At 34.8% G+C, this 26,539-nt stretch overlaps 1 protein-coding gene across 2 annotated transcripts; it reads left to right on the forward strand.

The window, feature by feature from the left end:
- The first annotated feature begins 384 nt into the window (after positions 1-384).
- On the forward strand, positions 385-10,124 carry LOC133800485 (protein SAWADEE HOMEODOMAIN HOMOLOG 2). 2 transcript variants are annotated; one of them, XM_062238456.1, is made up of 9 exons: positions 385-658; positions 1,282-1,367; positions 1,475-1,520; positions 1,595-1,748; positions 2,381-2,480; positions 2,920-2,971; positions 3,946-4,089; positions 4,176-4,295; positions 9,481-10,124. In XM_062238456.1, the coding sequence occupies exons 1-9, from the start codon at positions 605-607 to the stop codon at positions 9,877-9,879; spliced, it is 1,155 nt and encodes a 384-aa protein (XP_062094440.1). In that variant the 5' UTR covers positions 385-604; the 3' UTR covers positions 9,880-10,124. The 2 variants fall into 2 exon arrangements, with proteins under 2 accessions (XP_062094440.1, XP_062094441.1); XM_062238457.1 differs by having other exon boundaries at positions 386-658; positions 2,381-2,456.
- Positions 10,125-26,539: the final 16,415 nt, after the last annotated feature.

The following is a 26,539-nucleotide window of genomic DNA, read 5'->3' on the forward strand; positions in this document are numbered from 1 at the left end:
TTATATATACAACAAAATTAAGTTTATATATAACAGAATGGTATTTAAAAAAATGGTATATTTGAAAAATTGAGTTTTTCGGCCCAAAGGCCCAGCTCAACCTGAACCCTCACCCGACTAACTCGAACCCAAAACCAAACAACCAAACTCTGTACTACTTTTCTCCACTCAATACCTGTAAAACCCGAATCGATGAACCCGAAACCCGAAAATCCAACTAGTCCAACTAGTGTGCACCTCTAATATATTTCTTGTCCAATTGCTATCCCATTTCGCATCCCTGAGCCATGACCCCTTACAATTAAAAGAATAAATTAAAATTATTAATATTATGGGGCTAAAACGTGAATTTAGTTTTAAATACAGGGAAGGAAGTGTTATTTTGCTTAATTTTGCTGCAGTTTTTCAAACCAAACTTGTCGAATAATTCTTGGCCTGAAGAAAGAAGAAGAAGAAGAAGAAGAACAGAGGAAAAAGAAGAAGTAGTTAAGGAAGAATCGAAACTAGTGTCTATATCTCTTTCTAATTCAAAATCAAAGCTTTCTCTTTTGGCTTTTTGTATAGAAACTCTAAGAACTCAAAGAGTTAGAGAAAGCTAGCTCCAATGGGTAGGCCTCCCAGTAATGGAGGCCCTGCCTTCCGTTTCACCCCTATTGAGGTATTTTTACTCTCTCTTGTCAATTCTTGACTTCAAGATTCAATTTTGATAATGGGTTTTTGTAGTTTTTTCGTTTCTTGTGAGCTTTTTATTGCGATTTTTAGTTTCATTTTCTCAAATGTTTAATCTTCAATTTGGCCATTGATTTTGCTGGAAGTTTGTTTGCATTGACAATTTTTTTTTGAAGGGGGATGTACACACACATTGTATATTGCTCACTGATTTGACTAGGCTATTAGGTTAGGGTTCTTTTATCATTATTATTATTATATTTCTTTTAAAATGAGTGAGATTGTATTTGTGGGTTTAAGGTTTCCTTTACAATCATTGCTCATTCATTTTTTTGGGAATTAGCTTCACTGCATATAGAAAGCTCTTGAAATGGATTGTCTAGGGTTTTGGAGATTGTACTTAAATCTCTTTGAACTTATGTTATTCAGTGTAATAAGTCAGCTAAGTTAATGTTCACAATAATATGATGTATATGCGTTTATATACTTGCATTTGTGTTTATGTGCGTATACATTTTACAATACGTTATAAGCATTTCTACATACCGATATACATTAATATATATATATATATATGTATGTATGTATTCACTTGTACATGCTGAATTTAAGGTGGCTGAGATGGAAGCTATTCTGCAAGAACACAATAATTCAATGCCTGGACGTGAAGTTCTTGTAGGTCTTGCAGAAAAGTTCAGGTACACCTTAGTTTCTTTGAGACTTTAAAAAAATTTAAACTTTATTTATGTTAAGTCTTTTAACTGGTACTATATGTTAATTTGGGGAATTTGGTCTTGTGCCACAGTGATTCAGCAGATCGAAAGGGCAAAATTACGGTGCAAATGAAGCAAGTATGATTATTTGCTTTATTCAGCATGGCAAATTATTTAGAACACTGTCTTTAATATTACGATTATGATCACAGGTTTGGAACTGGTTTCAAAATAGGCGATATGCGATAAGGGCGAAATTAAGTAGGACCCCTGGAAAGTTGAATGTGTCATCTATGCCTCGGGAGGATCCAATGCCAGTGAGAAATATGCCTCAAAGTTTAACTGCTCCTATACCTACTCCTTCAGGTAAAATGCGCTCTCTCAATGTTCTAGTTATCCTTATTTCTTTCTCTTAAATTGTGTCCTTTCATATCTGGTATTATTGCTTTTATGTACCCAGGCTTTAAGTCCTTAACGTTTCTAATCTAAAGAACGGATTTTGAAGTGTGAATTAATTTTATTATCCATGTCCTGTGGGATAGTTATACTGTTGAAAACTCTATACTGTTAAGACTTGCCTTATCTATTAATGTTAGCAAATGATTATTTTTTCTTTTTCTATTTTTCCTCGCAATTCATAAGGTGTAGTTAAAAAAACTTCACATACAGGGTCATTAAGTTTAAAGGGTAAACCAGTTGCTGTATTGTTTACTTACACATTTTTTTTAAAGATATGAGGCTAGAATGTTACAGATGGGTTGTCATGTATGTTTTGAACTTTACTCAATATATTTAATCTTTGAATAGAATTTTTTATTTTTTTTTGGTGGCAAATTTCAAAAAGTATCTTAAGATGGAATTTAGTCATCATTCATTATATGTCCGCTTTTCTCGATCCTGGTGTATTATCACATCTATTTATGCACTGGATTATAAATATTTTTGTGTCTGTTATTGTGTCTTGACAATTTGCTTTCTATTCGTTCTTTTTCAACTAGTTCCAGGCGCAGGAAGAGGTACTTCAGAAAATTCCGTAATGGAGTTTGAAGCAAAATCCGGGAGGGATGGTGCATGGTTGGTATCTCTTGTCATTTGTGTGTAGGCATTCTAGCTGACTTCTCTTTTTGTCCTTTCAGGGGATGTTAAGTTCTTACTGGTAAATGAGTGATCAATAAATAGGTTTGCACATGCAATTTTATAATTTTGAGAGTTATAACTGCGTCAAAAATTGGAATAGGGTATTAGCTGCATAATTAAAATGGTTGCGTTGCGTGGTAACAAATGTAGATTCAATGTTTAATTGTCAAGTACTATAAGTTTTGGTGGGATTGTTTGACTGCTTTTTAGGAAAAAGTTATCAATATTAGGGGACTATTGAAATTGGATAAAAAGAAATTTAAGTCCCTTGGCTCAATTTTTTATCGGAGGTCTTTTACCATTGCATTGTCTGCTTTCCCATCCGCCCAGTAACTTGGGAATCCCCATTTGGTAATATTACAATATTATGGACTTTATTGTTTTCTTGTCTTTTTTGCAGGTACGACGTTGCTAACTTTTTCTCCCATAGATATCTGGACAGTGGTGATCCGGTAATTTTCAAATCTATCTTCTCTGGGAATGTATAGCTTTATGTGTTAAAAAATTATTGGATCATATGTATACTCTCTCTGTCTCTCCCTCCTGATGTCTGCATGCGTTTCCTAAATCTTATATTGTAAAATAACAAATAATTGCTCAAGTTAACCAATCATCAGTTACTGTGGCATTTTCTTTTGCTCGAAAAAATATTTAAAAGATGGTTGAAGTTATCATTGAGTTTGTTAGGTTGTGCATTTTTCTAATTTTCATAGGTTGAGTCATTGAAATCAGATAATATGGTTAGTTAAGATACTAACATAGAATCATGACTTATAAACATACATTTTTCTTTGGCAAAAGAAGCATCTAATGCATAGAACTTCAAATTTCTAAATTTTGGGTATTTGAGAAATGTGGATACTTTTGGTAAAATTTGAATTGGAGACGTAATTCAAAACAAGTGGAAAGGTATAGATATTCCACTTTGTGATAGGTAGCACTAGTCAAGTCTAAGATATGTGGGAATGGTTGCCACTTGCGGCTAGCTCAAGTTGTTGGTTAAGTGAGTATGAGAAGGGTTGGGGCTCAAGCTCCTGTAAATGTATAAAAAAAGAAAGGAAGAAAAAAGAAAAGGATATGAAAGTGTAATTTGGTTTGCATGCAGTAAAGTCCTGTAGTCAACGAGTTTGGAAAGGGTAAAGAGAGGCTTTGGTATGTCCATATGGTTAAATATTTTGGGTAGCATAAGCGCTCAATTTATAAAAAGATTTAAATGAGGGAAAAGGATCTTAAAGCTGCTCTAAGTACTTGGTTTTTACTTTTTAATATCGTTTAGTAATATGTTATGTGGGCTTTACCTATTCTCTGTCCAATTAATTTTCCAAGAATGTATTCCATTTAAGTTGAATGGCATTGCTTTTACTTTTGAATTTGACACTGCTTTTACTTGCTTGACTGTTTTGATTGCAATTTTTTGGTTGTTTAGGAAGTGCTGATTCGATTTGCTGGTTTTGGACCTGAAGAGGATGAGTGGGTTAATGTAAAAAAGCACGTGAGGCAGCGCTCTCTCCCATGTGAATCCTCAGAGTGTGTTGCAGTCCTTCCTGGAGATCTCATACTCTGTTTTCAGGTGGAACTCATTTAGTGTTAAATCATATTTTAACGGTTACAACTGTTTGCGTTTTCTTAAACATTAGGTAAAAAAACATTTTGCAGGAAGGTAAGGAGCAGGCTCTTTATTTTGATGCTCATGTTCTTGATGCTCAAAGACGAAGACATGATGTAAGGGGCTGTCGCTGTAGGTTTCTGGTGCGCTATGATCATGATCAGTCTGAGGTATAATATTTTCTTATCTGTGTTTTATCTTTAAATTTTCTCATGTTCCATTTTTTTTTTATTAATTTTTCTTCTTGTCTTAGTAGAGAAGTGAAATGTAATTTGTATGGCTGGTATCAACTTATGTTCTATTAAGCTAATTTAGTTTTTATGATTCATAATTTAGTTCTTATGAAGACTTGCCAAGGGAAGTGATTGACAAATTATAAACTAAGATTTAGCATGGGGTTAGATCTGAAGGGGTTGTCTTGAGCAACTTAGGATGATTTGGTAAAGATACTGTAGAAATAATCTGAATTATTAGTTAGTGTTTTACAGCTCATTAGTTAGTGTTTTACAGCTAAGATGTAATTAATGTAAATTAGTTTATACTTAGAATATACCTTTTGTACTCAGCCTATTTAAAGGCTATTCCTTTAGAAATGAAAATAACAATGTAGAGTATATTTTTCTTTTCTACATGATATCAGAGATTTAGAAGCTAAAAAAATTAGGATTTTTTTTCATTTTTTTTTCTCAGCCCTTTCTTAAAAAACAAAAAAATAAAAATTAGGGTTTGGTACTCTTGAGGTTCAAATCTTAGAAAACTAATTTGGAGTGGTCTTTAATTCTCATCTCCGACCCAAGGAGTTTGCCCAGCCTCCGATCGGCGCAACCCTAAAATCCGGTGCCCAATAGAGCTGCTCGTGAGCCCCACGCGCCGCCTTCAGCCGCTGCCCTCTCCGCCATGCGCCGACACGTGTTGGCGCGTGCAGCCTTCGACGACCATTTTTTCGGCTTCCTTCATCTGTGGTTCTCCTCCTCACCTCGGCGTGTTCTTGCCCATGGTTACTTCTCGAACTGATCCCAACACCACTTGGTATGCTATGATGGGTGCTCAACGTGACACCTTCCCTTTCACCCACAGATCAGATTGCTAAACTCCATAGGTTACTCAAGTCGACTTTTGCACCAGATCTGCACTCTCCGGGATTTTTCTCCACTCCAAACACTTCTGCTGCGTTTAATGCTCAAACTTCGCCATGGAACATCAACTCAAGCGCAACTGACCACATGACTGGTCAATCTCATCAGTTCATTACTTATAGTCCTTGTTCTGGTAGTAGTAAAATAAAAATTGCTGATGATTCTCTATCAACTGTGGCTGGTAAAGGTTCCGTTTATCTATCTCCTCTCCTTACTCTTAAAGTTGTTTTCCATGTGCCAAATCTATATTGTAATCTCCTCTCCATTAGCAGACTTACCCTTGATCAAGGTTGTATTGCAAAATTCTCACCCTTACATTGTGATTTCCAGGAATTGTCCTCGGGGAAGACGATTGGAAGTGCGAGAGAATGTAGCGGGCTGTACTACTTTGATGTTGACCCTTCATCTACTCAAGGTAATAAAAGGTTGCATTCTGGTTGTACTGCTTCTAATATTGATATTATGAGCTGGCATTACCGATTAGGACATCCTAGTTCTCTCTATCCGAAGCATTTGTTTCCTAGTCTGTTTAAAAACAAACCCTTGAACATGTTCAAATGTGAAGTGTCAATTTGCAAAACATACTCGAAGTGTTTTTCGTTCTCATCCCTACAAGGCATCTCATCCTTTCACTCTCATTCATAGTGACATATGGGGGCCATCCCACGTTACAAATATCTCTAATACCCGTTGGTTTATATCCTTTATAGGTGATCATACTTGTTTAACTTGGGTATTTCTTTTAAAAGACAAAACTGATGCCGCTGCCACCTTCAAAAAGTTTCATTCAATGATTAAAAATCAATTTCAAGCTAATCTCCAAGTTCCGCACACTGATAATGGTACAGAATATTTTAATTCAATCTTAGGTGATTATCTTATCTCTTATGGCATTGTCCATCAGAGTTCATGTGTTCGTACTCCCCAACAAAATGAGATGAGATTGCTGAAAGGAAAAATCGACATCTGTTAGAAGTTGCTAGGGCTCTCATGTTTACTACTTCTGTTCCTTAGATTTTTTAGGGAGAAGCTGTTTTGACAGCAACTTATTTAATCAATAGAATGCCTTCTTGTGTCTTACAATATCAAACTCCAATTTCTTCTCTTCTTAAGATTTATCCTCAGACTCACCTAGTCTCAGATATTCCACTAAAAACGTTTGGTTGTATAGCCTATGTTCATGTTTTAGGACATAATCATACCAAATTTGATCCTCGTTCTCAAAAGTGTATTTTCCTTGGGTATTCTTCCACTAAAAAGGGCTATAAATGTTACAACCCTCTCACTCATCGCCTTAGTGTCTCATCAGATGTCACATTCATTGAAGATCAACCTTTTTATCCCAACACTTCGCTTCAGGGAGGGATTGAGATACTCACTGCTGGGATACATGTTTACCAATGATGGGACCTGAGTTTAGTCCACCCATTGAGTCTAATCCGCCAACTGAGTCTAACTCTATGCTAAATTATGAACAATTCAGTCCACCCATTGAGTCTAATCCGCCAACTGAGTCTAACTCTGTGCTAAATTCTGAACAAAACACTTCTGAAATGGAAAAGACAGATCGAATAAATGCAAAAAAAGAGTTGTTGGTTTATACTAGAAGACGGGACAAACATCAAGTAATACCGCCAGCTACAGTTCTCGTCTCCCATGAGTCTGAACCAGTGACAAATCCCAATGTAAGTGATTCTTTGAATCCAATTTCATTTGATTCTAATCCTAGTTCGAGTGTGATAGAATCAGATCTGCCCATTGCAAAAAGGAAGGGAGTGAGGAATTGTACTTTACATCCTATATTTAAGTATGTGTGCTACAACAAACTCACATCAAAATTCAGAGCCTTTGCTGCCAAAATTGAGGAGATAATTATTCCAAAGAATATTGATGAAGCCTTGTCCATTCCTGAGTGGAAGAAAGCAGTTGAAGAGGAAATAGGGGCGTTAGAAAAAAATGCTACCTGGAAAATAGTTGCTAAGGTAAAAGACAAGCATGTGGTAGGATGCAAGTGGGTATTCACAGTGAAATACAAAGCTGATGGTACTATAGAAAGATACAAAGCAAGACTGGTTGCAAAGGGGTTCACTCAAACTTATGGGGTGGACTACATAGGGACATTTGCACCAGTGGCGAAGCTAAACACAATAAAAATTCTCCTATCAATAGCTGCTAATCTTGATTGGCCATTGTAGCAACTTGATATTAAGAACACCTTTCTAAACGAAAATTTAGAGGAAGAGATCTATATGAAGATTCCTCCTGGCCTCGTAGGAAAATAAACATGTCACTTAAAGAAATCTCTCTATGACTTGAAGCAGTCACCACGAGCATGGTTTGAGAGGTTCAATCAAGTGATCAAGAAGCATGGGTACAAACAAGGTCAGTCGGATCATACTCTATTCTTCAAACATTCACAAGATGGTAAGATTGTAATTCTTATTATCTATGTTGATGATATGATTCTAACTAGAAATGACCTTAATGGAATGGAGGAGCTTAAAAGACTACTAGCCCAAGAATTTGAGGTAAAAGATCTTGGTTAAATGAGATACTTTTTGGGTATGGAGTTTGCAAGAACCAAGCAGGGGATTTCAGTCTCTCAATGTAAGTATGTTGTTGATCTACTCAAAGAGACTGGTATGCTTGGATGTAAACCGGCAGCAACACCAGTGGAACCCAAGGGGAAGTACAAGAATAAAGAAAAGGAGAAACCTATAGACAAAGGGATGTATCAACGACTAGTGGGAAAATTGATCTATTTGTCTCACACCAGATCTGACATTGCCTTTGCAGTTAGCTTGGTCAGTCAGTATATGCACAACCCTTTAGAAGAACACTTGGAGGCAGTATACACGATATTACGGTATCTAAAGAAGACACCTGGAAAAGGTCTGTTGTTCAGAAAAAAATAGAGAAAGAGGCAAAGAAGCTTTCACTGATGCAGATTGGGCAAGTTTAATTGAGGACAGAAGATCAACATCTTGATATTGTACCAAGGTATGGGGAAACCTTGTTACTTGGAGAAGCAAGAAACAACCTGTTGTCGCAAGAAGCAGTGCTGAAGTTGAGCTTAGAGCACTATACAGCGATAATAAATCAGCTATTAATATAGTACACAATCCGGTTCATCATGATAGAACCAAACATGTGGAGGTGGACCGTCATTTTATAAAAGAAAAAATTGAAGAAAAAGAACTGTGTTGTTTATGTGCCAAGCAAACAACAAGCTGCTGATTTGCTAACAAAAAGATTATAAAAAAAAAGCTTTGATGAGCAAGTATGCAAGCTGGGCATGTGGGACTTGTATGCACCAGCTTGAGGGAGGGTGTAGAAATAATCTGAATTATTAGTTAGTTTTTTACAGCTAAGGTGTAATTAATGTAAATTAGTTTATACCTAGAATATATCTCTTGTACTCAGCCTATATAAAGGCTGTTCTTTTAGAAATAAAAATAACAATTAAGAGTATATTTTTCTACGGATACCTTTTTTATTTTGCACTTCAGGCAAATATCAATTCTCTTGGAGTAGAAGGCAGTTTAACTTGTAACAAATAACCAAGAAACATGTGAGCTGTTTTATAAATGACTAGATTCACAACAATTTTTGGAGAAATTTACTTATACAAATATTATGAGATGTTATTGATAAATCTCCTATACGATACGATACACCTACGCAGGCAGCGCAATTAATGATTAGATTTGGGGATTGGATTCTTTAGGAAAGTTTGTGATTTGGTTTTATCTGGTTTGCTGGTTGTTTCTATTTTTGTTGTTTCTGTTTTGTTTTGTTTCCTGTTTGGGGCAAACGTGTTTGGGTAAGTCGGGAATAAAAGGGATGAGAATGAAGAGTTAGGCATGTCTGATTTTGTGTAATTGAGCGCTAGCTCTTGGAGAGAAACCAGGTCTCTCGAATATCCTGGATTGTTCTTTGTTATTTCAATAAAATTTTCTCCCTTATTCCTTATTCTTGTTCTATATTTTCATGATATACTATCTTAGTGTATCAGTTTGTTGACATGATCCAACATAGATTTCTGAAGCCAGAAATACAAGTGTTTTGCAAATCGTTATAAAGGGTAAGAAAGTGATCTTTCACCATCCTAGAAAAATGTTTCATCAAACCGATTCATGCTCTACACAAGTACAACTTAATATTTGTTTGAGGTAGAAATAAATTGGTTCTCAACTCTTATCATTTTTTTCTTTTTCAGGAAATTGTGCCACTGCGAAAAGTTTGCCGTAGGCCAGAAACTGATTATCGATTGCAACAACTTCATGCTGTGAATGAGGTGGCATCAGCAGAGCAGCACAAAAGTAATATGGACTCTTTTGCAGTCAATTCTCTGAGAGCTAGTGTTCCTACTCTTGAAACTCCACAAAAACAGCATCATACCACAGATGCAACATCAGTTACTCCAGTTGCGCTTGCTAATACCTCTTTTGCCACTCAAGCTTCTTCAGTCCTTGAACCGAAAAAGGCTGAAACTAGCAATGCCGTCGATGCAGGTAATTCAAATACTGTTCCATCAGGTGGCAACTCTGTTGCAAGTGTCAGTTTAATCAGCAACAATACTGTTATCTCTGATGATAATATGGCAGAGGGTAAGTAAAAATGCAGGTTGATGACGTTTGTCGAGTTTAGAGTTTTTGTCATCACCATTTTGTGCAAAGTTATTAGCATGCTTCTATCTGTTCTTTCAAATTATGAGTAGCATAGAGGCTGGCTTAGGGCTCTCTAGTGGAGCTGGTTTCGACAACGCATGTAATATGAATAGAGAGTATTAGTTTTATCTGTAAACTAAACGGCAAAACATATTGAAGGAAGAATGAAATATCACAATCAGTTCATAGTCAACTTTTAAGCTCTGTTGTTGTCAAATTTATTGACCCTTTTTATTATTATTATTTTTTTTAAAAAATCCTCTAAATGATAGGATATTATATTTGGACCTTGCTGTTAATATTATCCCTAAAAAAGTATTAGTAATTTTCTCCACTCCAGATTTTTTTTTTCTTTTGCTAATTTTAGATCTTTACTATTTTATTAGTAAATTAGAAAGTACTATTAATTATTATTTTTGTTCTTATAATGTACAAAACGCAAACCAATTGTTAGCAATTAAAATTGTTTGTCACGAATAGAATAGTAAACTAGTGGTTTACATTTGAAATTACTGCCAATAAAATCTGGTAGAGTGGACTCAACTCATGGCATTGGAAATAAATAAAGCTTTAACTAGTTAACATTTATGATTTGGTAATAATATGCTATTAGACTTTAGAGATGTAAATATTGTGCTATATTTGGTAAAAAAAATTAATATGGTATATTTTGCACAATTTTTAGCACTATGTTTTAATGCACATTTGTAAAGGTTGATGTATAAATCAATCTATCATTTGGTATTTATTGAAAATATACAAAAAGTAATAATTTCTTTTATATTTTATTGTTGATATTTAAAGATAATAATAAAATAATAAGGTAAAAAGTCTAGCATCTAATGGTAATAATTGAAAACAATATTAAAATATTAAAAATGATATCAAAGTATATATAAAAAGTGTATTAGTTATGGTGATGCAAAATATGCATTATGCTATATTGTGTGCCAAATTTGGCACAACTTTTGCCACACCATTGGAGCAACTATTTTGTAAAGTGAGCTATATTTTAGAAATGCATTACTAATTTGACACTCCATTAGAGATGCTCTTAGAACTAGAAGGGAAATTTCAGTTTCTATGCCTATTGGTGTATCATAATTAAAAAAAAATACCATCTACTATTTGTTGACCTGTGAAATTGGCCAATGGTCGTATGTACAGTATACGACACCTTTTGAAAGAAATAAATAGAAAAAATGACAGAGTACGATTATCTTAAGTAAACACACATGAATTTTATAGTAGTTCAACCCTGTTCTGATGAGCAGTAATAACCTAATCCACTTAGCATTTAGTATTGAATCACTTGACAATTACACTGATGAACAAAAGTATTCACTCGTTTCTAACTTGCCCAGAATTTCTCCCCAAATGTTCTTTAGATCTCAAAAATTCCAGAAAGAGCGATCCAAAAAAGAGAGTAAAAAAAAAGCCCCTTTTATGAAGCCCTGGGTCCTTTATTTATAGTACCCAAGGGCTGTTACATGATCATTAGTACTGGAGATCGTGGTTTGGTACACGATTATCAAGTAGTGGAGATACGTGTCCACCTCCCCATGATTATGAGATCGTGGGTATTCTGTTGTTTCTCTAGATCGTGGTAGATAAAGCACGATAGAAACCTCTGGGAAAATGTTAAGTCTCTGTTGGTATGTGAGACTTAGGTGCTAGGCCTGACGACCCGAGCTTGGGAACTAGGCCTGTGACCTTCTGGGTGCTGGACTTGTTGATCCTTTGGGTGCTAGGCTTGTGACCTTCTAGGTGCTAGGCCTGTTGATCTCAGTTTGAACGAGAGTGAGTATTTCTCAGTGAAGTGTACTTGGGGGTTTGAGCCGACCAACCTATGAAGAATAGGGTGGGTCGACCACCCAAGTGGTTCTTGATCATGTTAGGCTGACCAGCCTAGGGGTTGGGGTCAGGCCGACCACACCTAGGGGTCCTTGGGCTTACTGGGGTCGACCACCCCTGGGGTAGAGGTCAGGCCGACCACCCCTGGGGTAGAGGTCAGGCCGACCACCCCTAGGGCTCTTGGCCTGCTTAGGCCGACCACCCCTAGGGGTAGGGGTCAGGCCGACCACCCCTAGGGGGTTTAAGCTTAGTTGACTTCCCCATAGGTCCTGGACCTATCTTTTTTGTCCGTCGATCTTTTCTCAATACTTTGTCATTTTTTCCCTGATTTGTGATGTCACGTGTCATATTCTCATTCGCCACGTCATCCTCGTATTTTTTAGGGATAACACTATTCAAATATCATTTTGATGCTAATGATTCCCCTAATACAGGAAATACCCCTCTCATTTTCCCCCCAAAAAACCTAAACTCTTATTTTCTCTCTCTCGGAGAACACTCAAAACCCAGGTCCCTCTCTCTCACAAGGCGTCCCTCTCTTTCTCTCTCTCGGGGAAAACAGAGCTCCATCGTGACCCAGCCGCGACCCACCTCCACGGTGTGAAACGATCGGAGAACCAACTTCATCATGACGAAATTGGCGCAACCCACTCTGCCAAAACCTACCTCCGCATTTGAAGACCACCGAGAACCCCTTTCATGATGGAAAAACGGTAAGTTCTAGAATCCTTTTTGGTTTCTAAACATAAAACTATGTTGGATCTTATTTTTGTTTGTGATCTGTGAATTGGGAGATTAGGTTTGTCGATTAAAGCATCTGGGTTTTTTTTTGGGTATTTTGATGTTGCTCGATAGGGGGCTTGATGGGGCTCGATCGAAGCTCGATATGAGCTCAATAGGATGAATACAGTAGGGCTCGATATGAGATCAATAGGATGAATACAGTAGGGCTCGAGATGACTCAATGGGGCTTGATAAAAGCTTGATAGTATGATTACAATATAGATCGATAGGCTCGATTGATGCTCGATATGAGTTCGATAGGATTGATACATTAGAACTCGATAGGGCTTGATGTAAGCTGGATGTGAGCTCGATAGGATTGACATAATTGGGCTCGATATTAGCTCGATAGATGCTCGATTTGAAATTTTAAAACTGGCTCAATAGTTGCTCGATAGGTTTCTCTGGTAGTTTGATGGTGGCTTGACAAGAGCTCGATGGTGGCTTGATAACCTTGTTTAACTGTGTTTTTCTATGAAATTTTTAGGGATATTGGCACCGATAATACCCAAATTTTTTCAAAAGTTACACTTTAATACCCAATTTTTTTATGGTAATAATACCTAAATCTATAATTTTAGTGCAACCGTTAGTACTCATCGTTAACTGCCTGTTAAGTATTCACGTGACACATTTTTATACTCGTAAATTTAGGTATTAAAGTGTAATTTTTGAAACGATTTGGGTATTATTGCTGCCAATATCCCTAAATTTTGTAAATATTGTAAAAATCATTTAAAATTTTAAAAAATGTAAAAGATTATTAAAAACTAATTAATAAAACTAAAATTTACAAATTCGAAACAACACAAATTAAAATTGAAACTCAAAATCATCCAAAAATCCATATAATTAATTAATTTTTAATAATCTTTTAGATATTTTAAAATTTAAAATGATTTTTATAATATTAAGAATTTAAATAATTTAGTCTAAAATCATCATCACAAAATCCATATATGCCACGTGGATACTATACGGGCAGTTAATAATATGTGCAAATAGTTGCACCAAAATTGTAGATTTATGTATTAAAGTGTAACTTTTGAAAAGATTTCGGTATTATTGCTGCCAATTAGACTAATAAAAATGTGTCACATTGATATTTAACAGACAGTTAATGATGAGTACTAATGGTTGCACCAAAATTGTAGATTTATGAATTATTACCACAAAAAAAAAAAAAGATTTGGGTATTAAAGTGTAACTTTTAAATTTTTTGGGTATTATCATCGGCATTATCCCAAATTTTAACATGTTTTTCCTGATTTTGTTTAATTTTTTATTTTCTCACTAACTATTTTCATTTGTCGATGCATATATTGAAGTTGCTTATCCTGTTTCAAGAACACTTTCCCAGCCGAGTGACATAGGGGTAGTAGTCATTTGAGTAAAATTAAAAAAAAGTCTGTGAAACTCGAGTTGATAGAAAGGGCGAAGAAATCCTCTTTCAAACAGTTCTTCTTGGCTTCAGAATTACAATTCTCTGGAAATCTGTTGCATAAGCTATTATTGAGGAAGATAGCGAGGAAAAAAGAAGATGAGCTGCATTTCTGTTTGGGCTCAAAGGCCTATAGATTTAGTAGAGGTGATTTTTCTCTGGTGACGAGGTTGAATTTCAGTGCTGGACCGTCGGAGGTAGAGTTAGAGGAGCGTCTGACTAGTCGCCGATTGATAAAGGAGTATTTTGATGATGGTGATAAAGTAAAGCTATCTCAGTTGGAGAATGCTTTCTACACTTGCCAATTTGTTGAAGATGTGTACAAGTTGGGCCTTTATTTCTTGGTTGAAGGGGTACTATATGCCCCAGATGGCAAGTTAAATATATGGTTAGATATGCCGAAGTTGGTTGAGGACATTGACTACTTCTTCAGCTATCCACGGGGGAAGTTGTCTTTCAAGAAGCGTATTAATGCTTGTAAGAAGGACATGCATCACCAGAAGGAGTTGTATGATAAGAAGAAGGAAGTTAAGAGGCAATAACAAGAGTCGAAGTACAGTTTGTACGGTTATGCCTTGACGTTATAGTATTGGGCGTACGAGGCCATTCAGTAGGTTGTGCAGGACTATGTTGTGAGCTCCGAAATATGGTCCCAATGATGCTTAGTTGGTCGCACCAAAAGAATAGGGATGTCACCAAGGCTAACATTTCACAAATATTTTCGAAGAGCAATGTAAGATTGACGATAAGTAGTTATGTTTACTTGATTGAATATATTTTATGATAATTTGACTTAAATCAATGATTTTTTTGGTTATAGTTGATCGTGTTACCCTTGTTGAAGCCATGATCTACAGAGATGGATTATTACAACACCCTGACAAAGGGTGATGCTGCATTTTATCCCGGGTTGGGCGAGGACCCTGAAGAGGCTAATGGGGATGATGAGATGGCCCTTGATTTTGAGAAAGTGGCCAAGAGGGGCTAAGGTTGCTAAGGCAGCACAAATCTTTGATGATGCTGGTCCTGAGGAGGAGATTTCAGGCCCCACCTGTTAGGAGTGTGTCCTAAAAGCATGTAAAGACATTTATTTTTATGTGAATAAATAAATACAATAGTTTATTATTATTGTTATGTTTAGATTGTTAAATTATTGTTTGAATAATTTTGTAAATATCAGAAAAATTCCATATTCATTATTGAGGATGTGATCTTGTATTAGTACGAGAGAATTAAGATCACATGAATGAATAAAAATAGTCAAAAACAACAAATTAAAGTTATGGAATTCCTTAATTGGAGTTGTAAGTACGGTTTACTGAGTATCATAATGATACAAATAATCTAGATTCGGATTATTGATGTGGAAAGACATCTCGGTAAAGGTGCTTTATATAATATGATTATATATGACATGGACCGATATGAATTAAAGTCTTTATCCAAAAACCATTTAACAATAAAGACTTGTAATTCATATCATAACTGATGATCATTTATAGATCAACCTAAATCCTGAGTGTTCATGAACTCCTGTTCATGTTTATTAAATCTTTTGATTCATTCGCTAAGGTCTCTTCAAAGAATGAGGCTAACGACTTTTGTTTTGGAGATTTAATATCATGGATGGCTGGGAACATGTATCAACAATACGAAATCTAATCTTTCCTAACGAATGGTATATTAGTTCCCTTAAGGGTTAATTCTGGAACTGAATGATTTTGAGCCCAAATCTATAATTAGATTATAGATTAATTATTCACTAGTGAATTAATGGTACTTAAGGAATAAGAAGTAAATTAGAAAGGTTAAATGGTAATTCTTCCATTCTAATTTATGAACTAATTAAATTAGAGGGTTGAACTATTGTAAGATGGTTATATCAATGGACGACTTAAGAAAAAGATTTCTGTAAAAGTATATCTATAACATAAAGAGTGCAATTCTGAATTTATAGTGGAGTAATATCAGAATTAATAAATTAACTATTATAATTAAAGAGTTTAATTATTTAGTTTCAATTTATTGGAGCTTAATGTTATAGGTCCATGGTCCCCAAAATGGCTCAAACAAACACTAACAAAGGTAAATACAAAAATGGGCAAAAAGGACTTATGTGATAAGTAAAATATTTTTCTATGTATCAAACATAATTATTGTTTAATTATGTGTAATTAATTAATTATTTGATTTAACAAAAATATAATTAATTTTGAATTAATTTATTTTTGGGATTTTTGGTATTTAAATAATAATAAAATTTGGGAAAAATCACATGCCATCACAGGCATGTGGTACACCTGTGGCACAGTGCACAGGCACTGTGCTACACGCATAAGAGAGTGTACTGAGTCTCTTGATTCCACAATTTTAGTTATTTAAATATTAAATAAATAATGAGATATTTTAATATGATTAAAATATTATTATTTAAACAAAAATCTGATAACTGATCAGTTATTTTGAATTTGTTTAAAATAACAAATATTTTAATATATAGGATATCGATTTTTCACAGAATGTAATTTTTCAGGGATAGAAAAATATCTAGGAATCTCTCTCAGAGAAAGAGAACAGTGACAAACAAAAGTCATTGTTCTTCACAAAACCTAGGTCCAAAACTTTATCAGATTTCATGTGTTGAGAACATCTGATAAATAGTTTATTGCCTATTATTTGTATAGCGAGCCCACACTCGTTCTTTGTGTGCCTGAGAACATTTTGGAAGATCTTGGTGTGAGATCTCAAGGATTTAGCCATACGAAAAGATAGCAGCAAGGAAGGACCTGAGGTAATTTTTTTGTTCATGTCCTTGATTCAATATATATATATGCATGTGAAGAGGTAGATCTAGAAATCTTATGAGATTAAATCTAACAATTTGATTGTTGTTCCGCTGCGTATAATATTTGATTTGATCAATAAAAACCAACAAATGGTATCAGAGCCATCTTCACATATATATGTATTGAATCTGTGTAGGTTTAATTTTATGCATTTATTTATTTTGATGAATGAATGGATGGCTTAATGTGATTGAATGCGTGGGAATGTTGAATCGTTAATTGTATGGTATTTTTGGGTTAGAATTTGTTTATGATTAGATCATTGTGTAAGCCATTAAAGGGCATAGGATTTATGTAATTTTATTTGGTTTCTGACACCATAAAATTGTAATTCCGATCACACAAAAGTCAGAACGGAGCCCGGGATTCAGATTTCAGCCACCGATCCTCCGAGGCCGACCTCCGAGCCGAAGCCGTGACGTCGTACGGACGGGTCCGTATGGATCCGTACAGTCCAGCCCCGGCGGCCCCGTTTTGACGCCACGTGTCCCCGCCTGACTGGTCCAGATTTTTTTTTATTTTTTCTGAAATTAATCTGTTTTTTTTTTTAAATTTTAAAATGTTCAAATATCCTATTTTTGAAATTTGATATTTAAATAATGAGATATTTTTGTTATCTTAACAATTTTTTTTTAATATCTTATTTAAAATTTATTTTTTCAAAATAACAGATTTTAATTTAAATTCATTTCAGTTTTAATTAAAAAAAAGAAAAATAAAAATAATGATTATTTAAAAGTTTGTTTTAATTAATCAAAATAATTTGAAAATTATTTTCTTATTATTATTCTGGACCAACAATGTCACATTTCCTATCGACAGTAAAGTAAAGAAGCCCGATGGAGATCAAGACAGTTTTATTTTATTTTAATTTTATAAAGTGGTTGTAAAATTAGAAATACCCAAAAGCACCCGGTTCAACATTTATTGTTTATTTATTTATTTAAATAATTATTTTCATGTGATTAATGTGATTGATAACATGTTCATGCATTGCATGCCATACATGAAAACCCACACAGTCATAATCATGCATCTCATTAGTAGAAACCTGATTATTAGGATTTTCCTATATGTTTATATGAATTGTTTTGTGAAATCAATTGCATGTAAATTACTTAGTTTTATTTTGAAAACTTGGTAAAATATCACACCAAATTTTAGGTCTTTATGACTTAATTTCTTTAAACCAACTTTATTTTAAAAGTGTTTTTTAGTAAATATTAGATGAACATGATTGGTAATTTAAAATTGGATATGGACCTAGAAACTCGATTTCTTTCCAATTTTAATTATGTTCATAAAGTTTAAAGATGTTATAATTAATTTGGAATTAATTAGGTTAAAAACACTTATTTCAAAATAGTGAGTGGGAGAGGGTTGATATCTCAAACATAACCCATGGTCTCCATTATTAATATAACACCGTGAGATATGAATAGCGCCTCGCGACGACTTTGTTTTCGTCCCCCTAAGGAAGGTGTCTGGACATATCAATAGCAAGGTTGTATTTCTTACATAGATAGGAACTAATGATGTATTTTAGGCTTGACCGATCCTAAGGCGACATGTCCTAAGTTAAGTCATGAACTCCGAAATAATGGGTTACACTCACAAAGTTATGATTAAGCTCGTGCAGTGGATAATCATAACTTGACCAAACTAAGCGGTACTTTAATGTTTAAAACAGAAAATAAAGAGTTATTTTAAGTATTAAACAATAAAGATAAGAATGTCTTATAAATTCTCTAAAATTAATTTGACCGACCCTAAGGCGACACTTTAATTGTTAGAAAATTTTATCGTGGAAATTATTCTTTATTTTATGTGTTTTAATTGTGCTCACACATCACGTTTAATTTCCAAAAACTATGATATTTATTATTCTAAATATAATAATATTTATTTGTACTTATTTATTACCAGCAAAATGTCTATTGGTGAATTACACACCGATGCCTTTCTCAAATCCTTGGTTTTTGAACCTGAAAATATGCAACACTGGTTTCGAGGCATGTTGACTATTTTTTCTTATAAGAAAATGATGTCAACTGTCTGTGAAAAACCTCCAACAGAACCACCTCTGGCTACTAGCTATGAAGCAGAAGAAAAATATGCAGATTGGATGAAATCCGATCGGTTGGCACGTTATTGCATGCTTTCAACCATGCCTGACGAAACAAAGGAAAAATATATACACTATGACTCAGCACATGAGATGTGGCGAGCAATGACAGAGGAAGTCTATGCTGAGTGTCATCGTTTATATCAAACGAAAAAGATAATTAAGATTTACATATATTTTTCAACTTTGAATAATAGATTCAAAGACAATGAATATAAGATTCAAATTTTTGGATAGTAGATTAAAAAATATATGCCACTAATCTATTTTTCTTTTGTCTTTCCTTTTGCAGGATCAGAACCCTGAAAAGGAGGAAGAGACTGATGAGGATTTTGGTAGCAAGTAAGGAGCTGGAAAAGTTGGAGAGTAGTTTTATTTAGTAATTTTTATTGTTAGTTGAACAATTTAAATTTCTTTATTTTGTTTTAGAAATTTTAGATTTCTTTGAACAAAGAAAACTACAGTCTAGAAATTTAGTTTATTGTTAGTAATCTTGATTATTAATGTTTGGAAACTTATTTCTATTTTGCATAACATTTATTTCTTTATTAATAAAGTAGTTATTATTTAAAGAAATTATCTATTTACTCGTTATGCAAATGCTTTGGGATAAACAAAGTTTACATACTTATAAGGAATGGAAAATTTTTATAATTTTAAATTATTTAAAAACAACTAATCCTAGATCTATTAAACTGATTCCAATAGTGAAACATATCTGTGACACTTGAGATTGGATCATATTGGTCTAGACAGAATAAATAAGCTTGTAAATGATAATCCTTTATGAGAACCATTAATTGGATCTCTCCCTGTTTGTAAATCCTGTCTAGAAAACAAAATGACCAAGAGACCTTTCTTTGCTAAAGGTTCAAGAGCCACAGAACCACTTCAGCTAGTACACATGGATGTTAGCAATCTACTTAATGTACAAGCAAGAAGAGGTTGTGAATATTTCGTCACTTTCATTGACGATTATTCGAGATATGGTTACCTATACTTAATGCAAAGAAAATCTGAGACTTTTGGAAAGTTCAAAGAATTTCAAGCAAAGGCTAAAAAGCAATTAAGTAAATCACTAAAAAGCACTTCGATCTGATCGAGGAAGAGAGTACTTGGACTGTGAATTCAAGAACCATCAACGTGAGCATGGCATTCAATTCCAACTCACTACACCTGAAACAACACAGTAAAATGATGTTTCAGAAAGTCGGAATAGAACGTTACTAGATATGGTTAGATGAATGATGAGTTTCTCATCATTACCATTGTCATTCAGGGGCTATACGATTCAATGTGTTATATACACATTGAATGATGTTCCACCTAAGTCTATCCAAAAGACATCCATAGAATTATGGAATGGTTGTAAATTTAGTTTACATCATTTTAGAATTTGGCGGTGTCGTGCATACGTGCTTAATAGGAAGACCGGGAAGTTGGAAACGCGCTCTAAAGTATGTGTGTTTGTGGGATATTCCAAAGAGACTAGAGGTGGAATTTACTATAGTCCAAAAGAAAATAAAACATTTTTTTGACAAATGCAACTTTTCTTGAATATGACTATGTTAATAACCATAAACCTCGCAGTAAGGTTGTACTGGAGGAGATGGTCTCAAATAAAGTCGCAAAGTCACCATCAGCAATTAATGATAAAACAACCAAAGAAACCACAATTCCTGAAAAGGAAAAACCAGTGCAACGTCGTAGTGGGAGGATTGTGAGACAACCTATTCGTTACGAACATGAGGCACACGTTCTTGTATCAGATACTGAAAAGGACGATCCATTGACTTTTAAAGAAGCAATGGAAGACCCTGATGTTGATAAGTGGCAAGATGCCATGAATCAAGAAATGGAATCAATGTATTCCAATTCAGTCTGGGAACTTGTAGATCTGCCTGACAATGTTAATGCCATTGGATGCAAATGGATCTACAAGAAGAAAAGGGGTGCAGATGGAAAGGTAGAAACCTATAAAGCAAGGCTTGTGGCCAAAGGCTACACACAAAGAGAGGGTGTGGACTATGAAGAAACATTTTCTCCTGTGGCCATGCTTAAGTCCATTCGCATACTCTTATCCATATCTGCCATCTATAATTATGAGATATGGAAAATGGATGTCAAGACAGCTTTTCTGATGGCCACCTTGATGAAACCATTTATATGGAACAACCAGAAGGGTTTATAAAGAAGGATCAAGATCAAAAGGTATGCAAATTTTTGAAATCCATATATGGATTGAAACAAGCATCAAGATCTTGGAACTTAACATTTGATGAAACTATTAAAACATATGGTTTCGAACAAAATGTTGACGAAGCATGTGTTTATAAATACATCAAAGGAAAAATTGTGGTTTTCTTAGTTCTTTACGTTGATGATATCCTACTCATTGGGAATGATGTAGAGACATTATCAAATGTAAAGAAATGGTTGGCTGACAAATTCCAAATGAAAGATTTGGGAGAAGCGAGCTATGTTCTAGGCATTAAAATTCTAAGAGATAGAAAGAACAAGCTCCTAGCACTTTCACAAGAAAATTATATTGATAAAGTGCTTGAAAGATTCTCTATGGAGAATTCCAAAAAGGGTCAATTTCCAACCAGACATGGAATTACTCTTTGCAAAGATCAGTGTCCAAAGACACCACAAGAGCAAGAGGATATGAGAAAGTATCCCTATGCATCAGCTGTAGGGAGCCTACTGTATGCAATGTTATGTACTAGACCTGACATATGTTATGCAGTAGGGATTGTCAGTCGTTATCAATCAAATCCAGGTTTGGAACACTGGATTGCGGTGAAACATATTCTCAAGTATCTCAAGAGAACGAGAGACGATATGCTAGTATATTCGGGTAGTGACCTCGAACCTACTGGATACACTGACTCAGATTTTCAATCTGACAAGGATAGTAGAAAGTCTACTTCTGGGTCAGTATTCACTCTTGGTGGTGGAGCAGTTTTCTGGAGAAGCATTAAGCAATCCAGTATAGCTGATTCAACCATGGAAGCTGAATACATAGCAGCTTGTGAAGCAGCTAAGGAAGCAGTTTGGCTGAAAAAGTTCTACACAGATTTGGAAATAGTTCCAGAGTGGAGAAACCACTTGTTCTTTACTGTGACAACAGTAGAGCAGTGGCCAATTCTAAAGAACCAAGAAGCCACAAGAGGGGAAAGCATATAGAGCGCAAATACCACTTAGTCAGAGAAATCGTACATAGAGGAGATGTGACCATTTTGAAAATCGCATTAGAACACAACCTGGCGGACCCGTTCACGAAGATGCTTCCAGCAAAGCAATTCGAGGGTCATGTATGTAATATGGGATTGAGAGAAATGCCTCACTTGCTTTAAGTACAAGTGGGAGATTGTTAGGAGTGTGTCCTAAAAGCATGTAAAGACATTTGTTTTTCTGTGAATAAATAAATACAATGGTTTATTATTATTGTTATATTTAGATTGTTAAATTATTGTTTGAATAATTTTGTACATATCAGAAAAATTCCATATTCATTATTGAGGATGTGATCTTGTATTAGTACGAGAGAATTAAGATCACATGAATGAATAAAAATAGTCAACAACAACAAATTAAAGTTATGGAATTCTTTAATTGGAGTTGTAAGTACGGTTTACTGAGTATCATAATGATACAAATAATCTAGATTCGGATTATTGATGTGGAAAGACATCTCGGTAAAGGTGCTTTATATAATATGATTATATATGACATGGACCGATATGAATTAAAGTCTTTATCCAAAAACCATTTAACAATAAAGACTTGTAATTCATATCATAACTGATGATCATTTATAGATCAACCTAAATCCTGAGTGTTCATGAACTCATGTTCATGTTTATTAAATCTTTTGATTCATTCGTTAAGGTCTCTTCAAAGAATGAGGCTAACGACTTTTGTTTTGGAGATTTAATATCATGGATGGCTGGGAACATGTATCAACAATACAAAATCTAATCTTTCCTAACGGATGGTATATTAGTTCCCTTAAGGGTTAATTCTGGAACTGAATGATTTTGAGCTCAAATCTATAATTATATTATAGATTAATTATTCACTAGTGAATTAATGGTACTTAAGGAATAAGAAGTAAATCAGAAAGGTTAAATGGTAATTCTTCCATTCTAATTTATGAACTAATTAAATTAGAGGGTTGAACTATTGTAAGATGGTTATATCAATGGACGACTTAAGAAAAAGATTTCTGTAAAAGTATATCTATAACATAAAGAGTGCAATTCTGAATTTATAGTGGAGTAATATCAGAATTAATAAATTAACTATTATAATTAAAGAGTTTAATTATTTAGTTTCAATTTATTGGAGCTTAATGTTATAGGTCCATGGTCCCCAAAATGGCTCAAACAAACACTCACAAAGGTAAATACAAAAATGGGCAAAAATGACTTATGTGATAAGTAAAATATTTTTCTATGTATCAAACATAATTATTGTTTAATTATGTGTAATTAATTAATTATTTGATTTAACAAAAATATAATTAATTTTGAATTAATTTATTTTTGGGATTTTTGGTATTTAAATAATAATAAAATTTGGGAAAAATCACATGCCATCACAGGCATGTGGTACACCTGTGGCATAGTGCACAGGCACTGTGCTACACGCATAAGAGAGTGTACTGAGTCTCTTGATTCCACAATTTTAGTTATTTAAATATTAAATAAATAATGAGATATTTTAATATGATTAAAATATTATTATTTAAACAAAAATCTAATAACTGATTAGTTATTTTGAATTTGTTTAAAATAACAAATATTTTAATATATATGATATATTAAATATAGGATATCCGTTTTTCACAGAACGTAATTTTTCAGGGATAGAAAAATATCTAGGAATCTCTCTTAGAGAAAGAGAACAGTGACATAAACAAAAGTCATTGTTCTTCACAAAACCTAGGTCCAAAACTTTATCAGATCTCATGTGTTGAGAACATCTGATAAATAGTTTATTGCCTATTATTTGTATAGCGAGCCCACACTCATTCTTTGTGTGCCTGAGAACATTTTGGAAGATCTTGGTGTGAGATCTCAAGGATTTAGCCGTACGAAAAGATAGCAGCAAGGAAGGACCTAAGGTAATTTTTCTGTTCATGTCCTTGATTCAATATATATATGCATGTGAAGAAGTAGATCTAGAAATCTTATGGGATTAAATCTAACAATTTGATTGTTGTTCCACTGCGTATAATCTCTGATTTGATCAATAAAAACAAACACCACCCCTATTGCAGCATGAGCCCCTGCCCCTAACCGTGTCGTAGCTGATATCAGAGAGTTGGTACAAATGATGGAGAGATTTGAAGGTCGACACGAGACCATCCTGAAGAATCATTCTATGATCATGGACACATCCAATAAGATTATGACATTTATACATGATTGACCAAGAGGCCCTGGGGGCGATGCATCAGATTTAGACTTTGACTCACTATATCTACCAGATGTTTTGGATCTTGATGAGTCATCCACTCCTCCGACTATTTTTGTCACACCAGATCCTGAGACTCTCGGCGTAGCTATTCTCAACCCTGAGGATGTGGTTGGGATTGAATTTAAGAGGAAAGATGTCGCCCTGATTGGTACAAAGACTACACTGATCCAACAAGAAAGAGATCTCGTAGTGATGCTGCTACAAATGAGCCATTAGTCATCGACCCTCTCAAGAAGCTAGCTTGTAAACAATATAGGACACTTTGCAAGTGGTTGCTTGGAGACATACCCAACAAGAAGAAGAGGGATTTCAAGACAGGGAATTATGGTCCAACATGGTTTCTACATTGGCTCAATATACGCTTGACACTGGCTCGATGCATGCTCGATAGTATATGGAGCTTTTGGTAGATAGGAAGGTTGATATTAGCTCGACATGGCTAGATAAGGCTCGATATGAGCTTGGCACTAACTCTTGAACTGGCTCAATAGGTGCTTGATGCATGCTCGATAGGGTAGGGAGATTTTGGTAGATAGTGAGCTTGGCATGGCTCCATAGTGCTCAATATGAGCTCGACATTGGCTTTTGAACTGGCTCGATAGGAGCTCGATGCTTGCTTGACAAGGATAAGGAGCTTTTGGTAGGATATGGAGATCGATATGAGCTCAACATGGCTCGACAAAGATCGATATGAGCTTGATACTGGCTCTTGAACTAGCTCGATAGGAGCTCGATCCTTGCTCGCTAAGAATAAGGAGATTTTGGTAGGTAGGGAGCTCGATAGGGCTCGATGTGAGCTCGACAGGGCTCAATATGAGTTTGAGAGGTTATTGAACTAGCTCGATAGGAGCTCGATGCATGCTTGATAAGGGATCGATCGTGCTAATTTTATACATTTAAGTGATTTATCATGATTTTTGCATGTCTTTTGTTGATTTAACGTATATTTCATATATCTTTTCTTTGTAGCATATTGATGCGACACAACACATGCTCCAAAGGTGTCGCTAGTTCTACCTCGATATATATATATCGCAGAATGCTGTTGTGATGAACATCATGTTCTGACAAGTGATATCTGCCAAACATGAACAATACAAGAATATCAAAGAGAAGTTCCTCTGGGATGCAGACACTATATTGCCATTGATCGGCCTCCCATATCAATTTATCGCATCTTGGGGAAGAGTGGAGGATTTATATTGGTGCCAGGACTATGGTCATGCTCATTGGTTTGTGATTGAGGCGTCTATTTCTAGTTGGACATTCACCATATATAATTCAGACTTGTTGGTGATGAGTAAGAAATTCTTCGAGGAATTTATGAGGCCATGGTGCATCCCTATTCCTTCTCTGTAATTTTTTTTATAAAGCCCCAAGAGCCTGCAAGAATCCACATCTCAAATCTCAATCATGGAGTTAGAGAGTGGTAGTAGGACTGAGCATAAATACCACTTACAATCCACACACATAACCAATGTGGGACTAAATGGCAAACACATACACCCAAGGGACAAGGGTCCCCAGATCTTTCCTTCTTTGTTATTGATGAGTAAACAGTTCACAGACAACTTGATGTTGAAGATTTTTGTAAAAGGAAAGAGGCCACCTGAGTTGCAATGGCGCCGCCTTCAGCGACACGAGGTCATCCAAGACATGGTAAACAACATCATCATTTGAAAATTTGACCACTACGCAAATTTATAATATTGTACATTTAATGTTTATATTTGATTTACAGTGAAGATTGTGGTGTGTATTCCATCAATCATGTCGAGCATCTCATGGTCGGGCTTCGATTAGACACCATTTGCGATGAAAATATTGAGCTGTTTAGGAACAAGTGGACGAAAAACTTGTGGTATTAGAATGTGCGACCTTGACATGGACAAATTTTAATCGAGACTAGTATAGTGTTATTTTTTTATGATTGGACAGATTTTATAAGAGCGTGTATAGTATGAGAATGTAAGAATGCTCGACTCTTCATTTTTTTTATGATGATTGTATATATACATATATCTATTGTTATGGGAAAAAAATACATGTTCTTTAGCTATTTTTTGGTCATT

This window comes from Humulus lupulus, chromosome 9 (assembly GCF_963169125.1).
Source record: "Humulus lupulus chromosome 9, drHumLupu1.1, whole genome shotgun sequence".
NCBI classification, from domain to species: Eukaryota; Viridiplantae; Streptophyta; class Magnoliopsida; order Rosales; family Cannabaceae; genus Humulus; species Humulus lupulus.

Coding starts and splice junctions, on each gene's coding strand:
- LOC133800485 (XM_062238456.1), top strand. CDS start 605: ATGGGTAGGCCTCCCAGTAATGGAGGCCCTGCCTTCCGTTTCACCCCT. Junction 659..1,281: donor TCCGTTTCACCCCTATTGAG/GTATTTTTACTC, acceptor GCTGAATTTAAG/GTGGCTGAGATGGAAGCTAT. Junction 2,972..3,945: donor ATCTGGACAGTGGTGATCCG/GTAATTTTCAAA, acceptor TTGGTTGTTTAG/GAAGTGCTGATTCGATTTGC.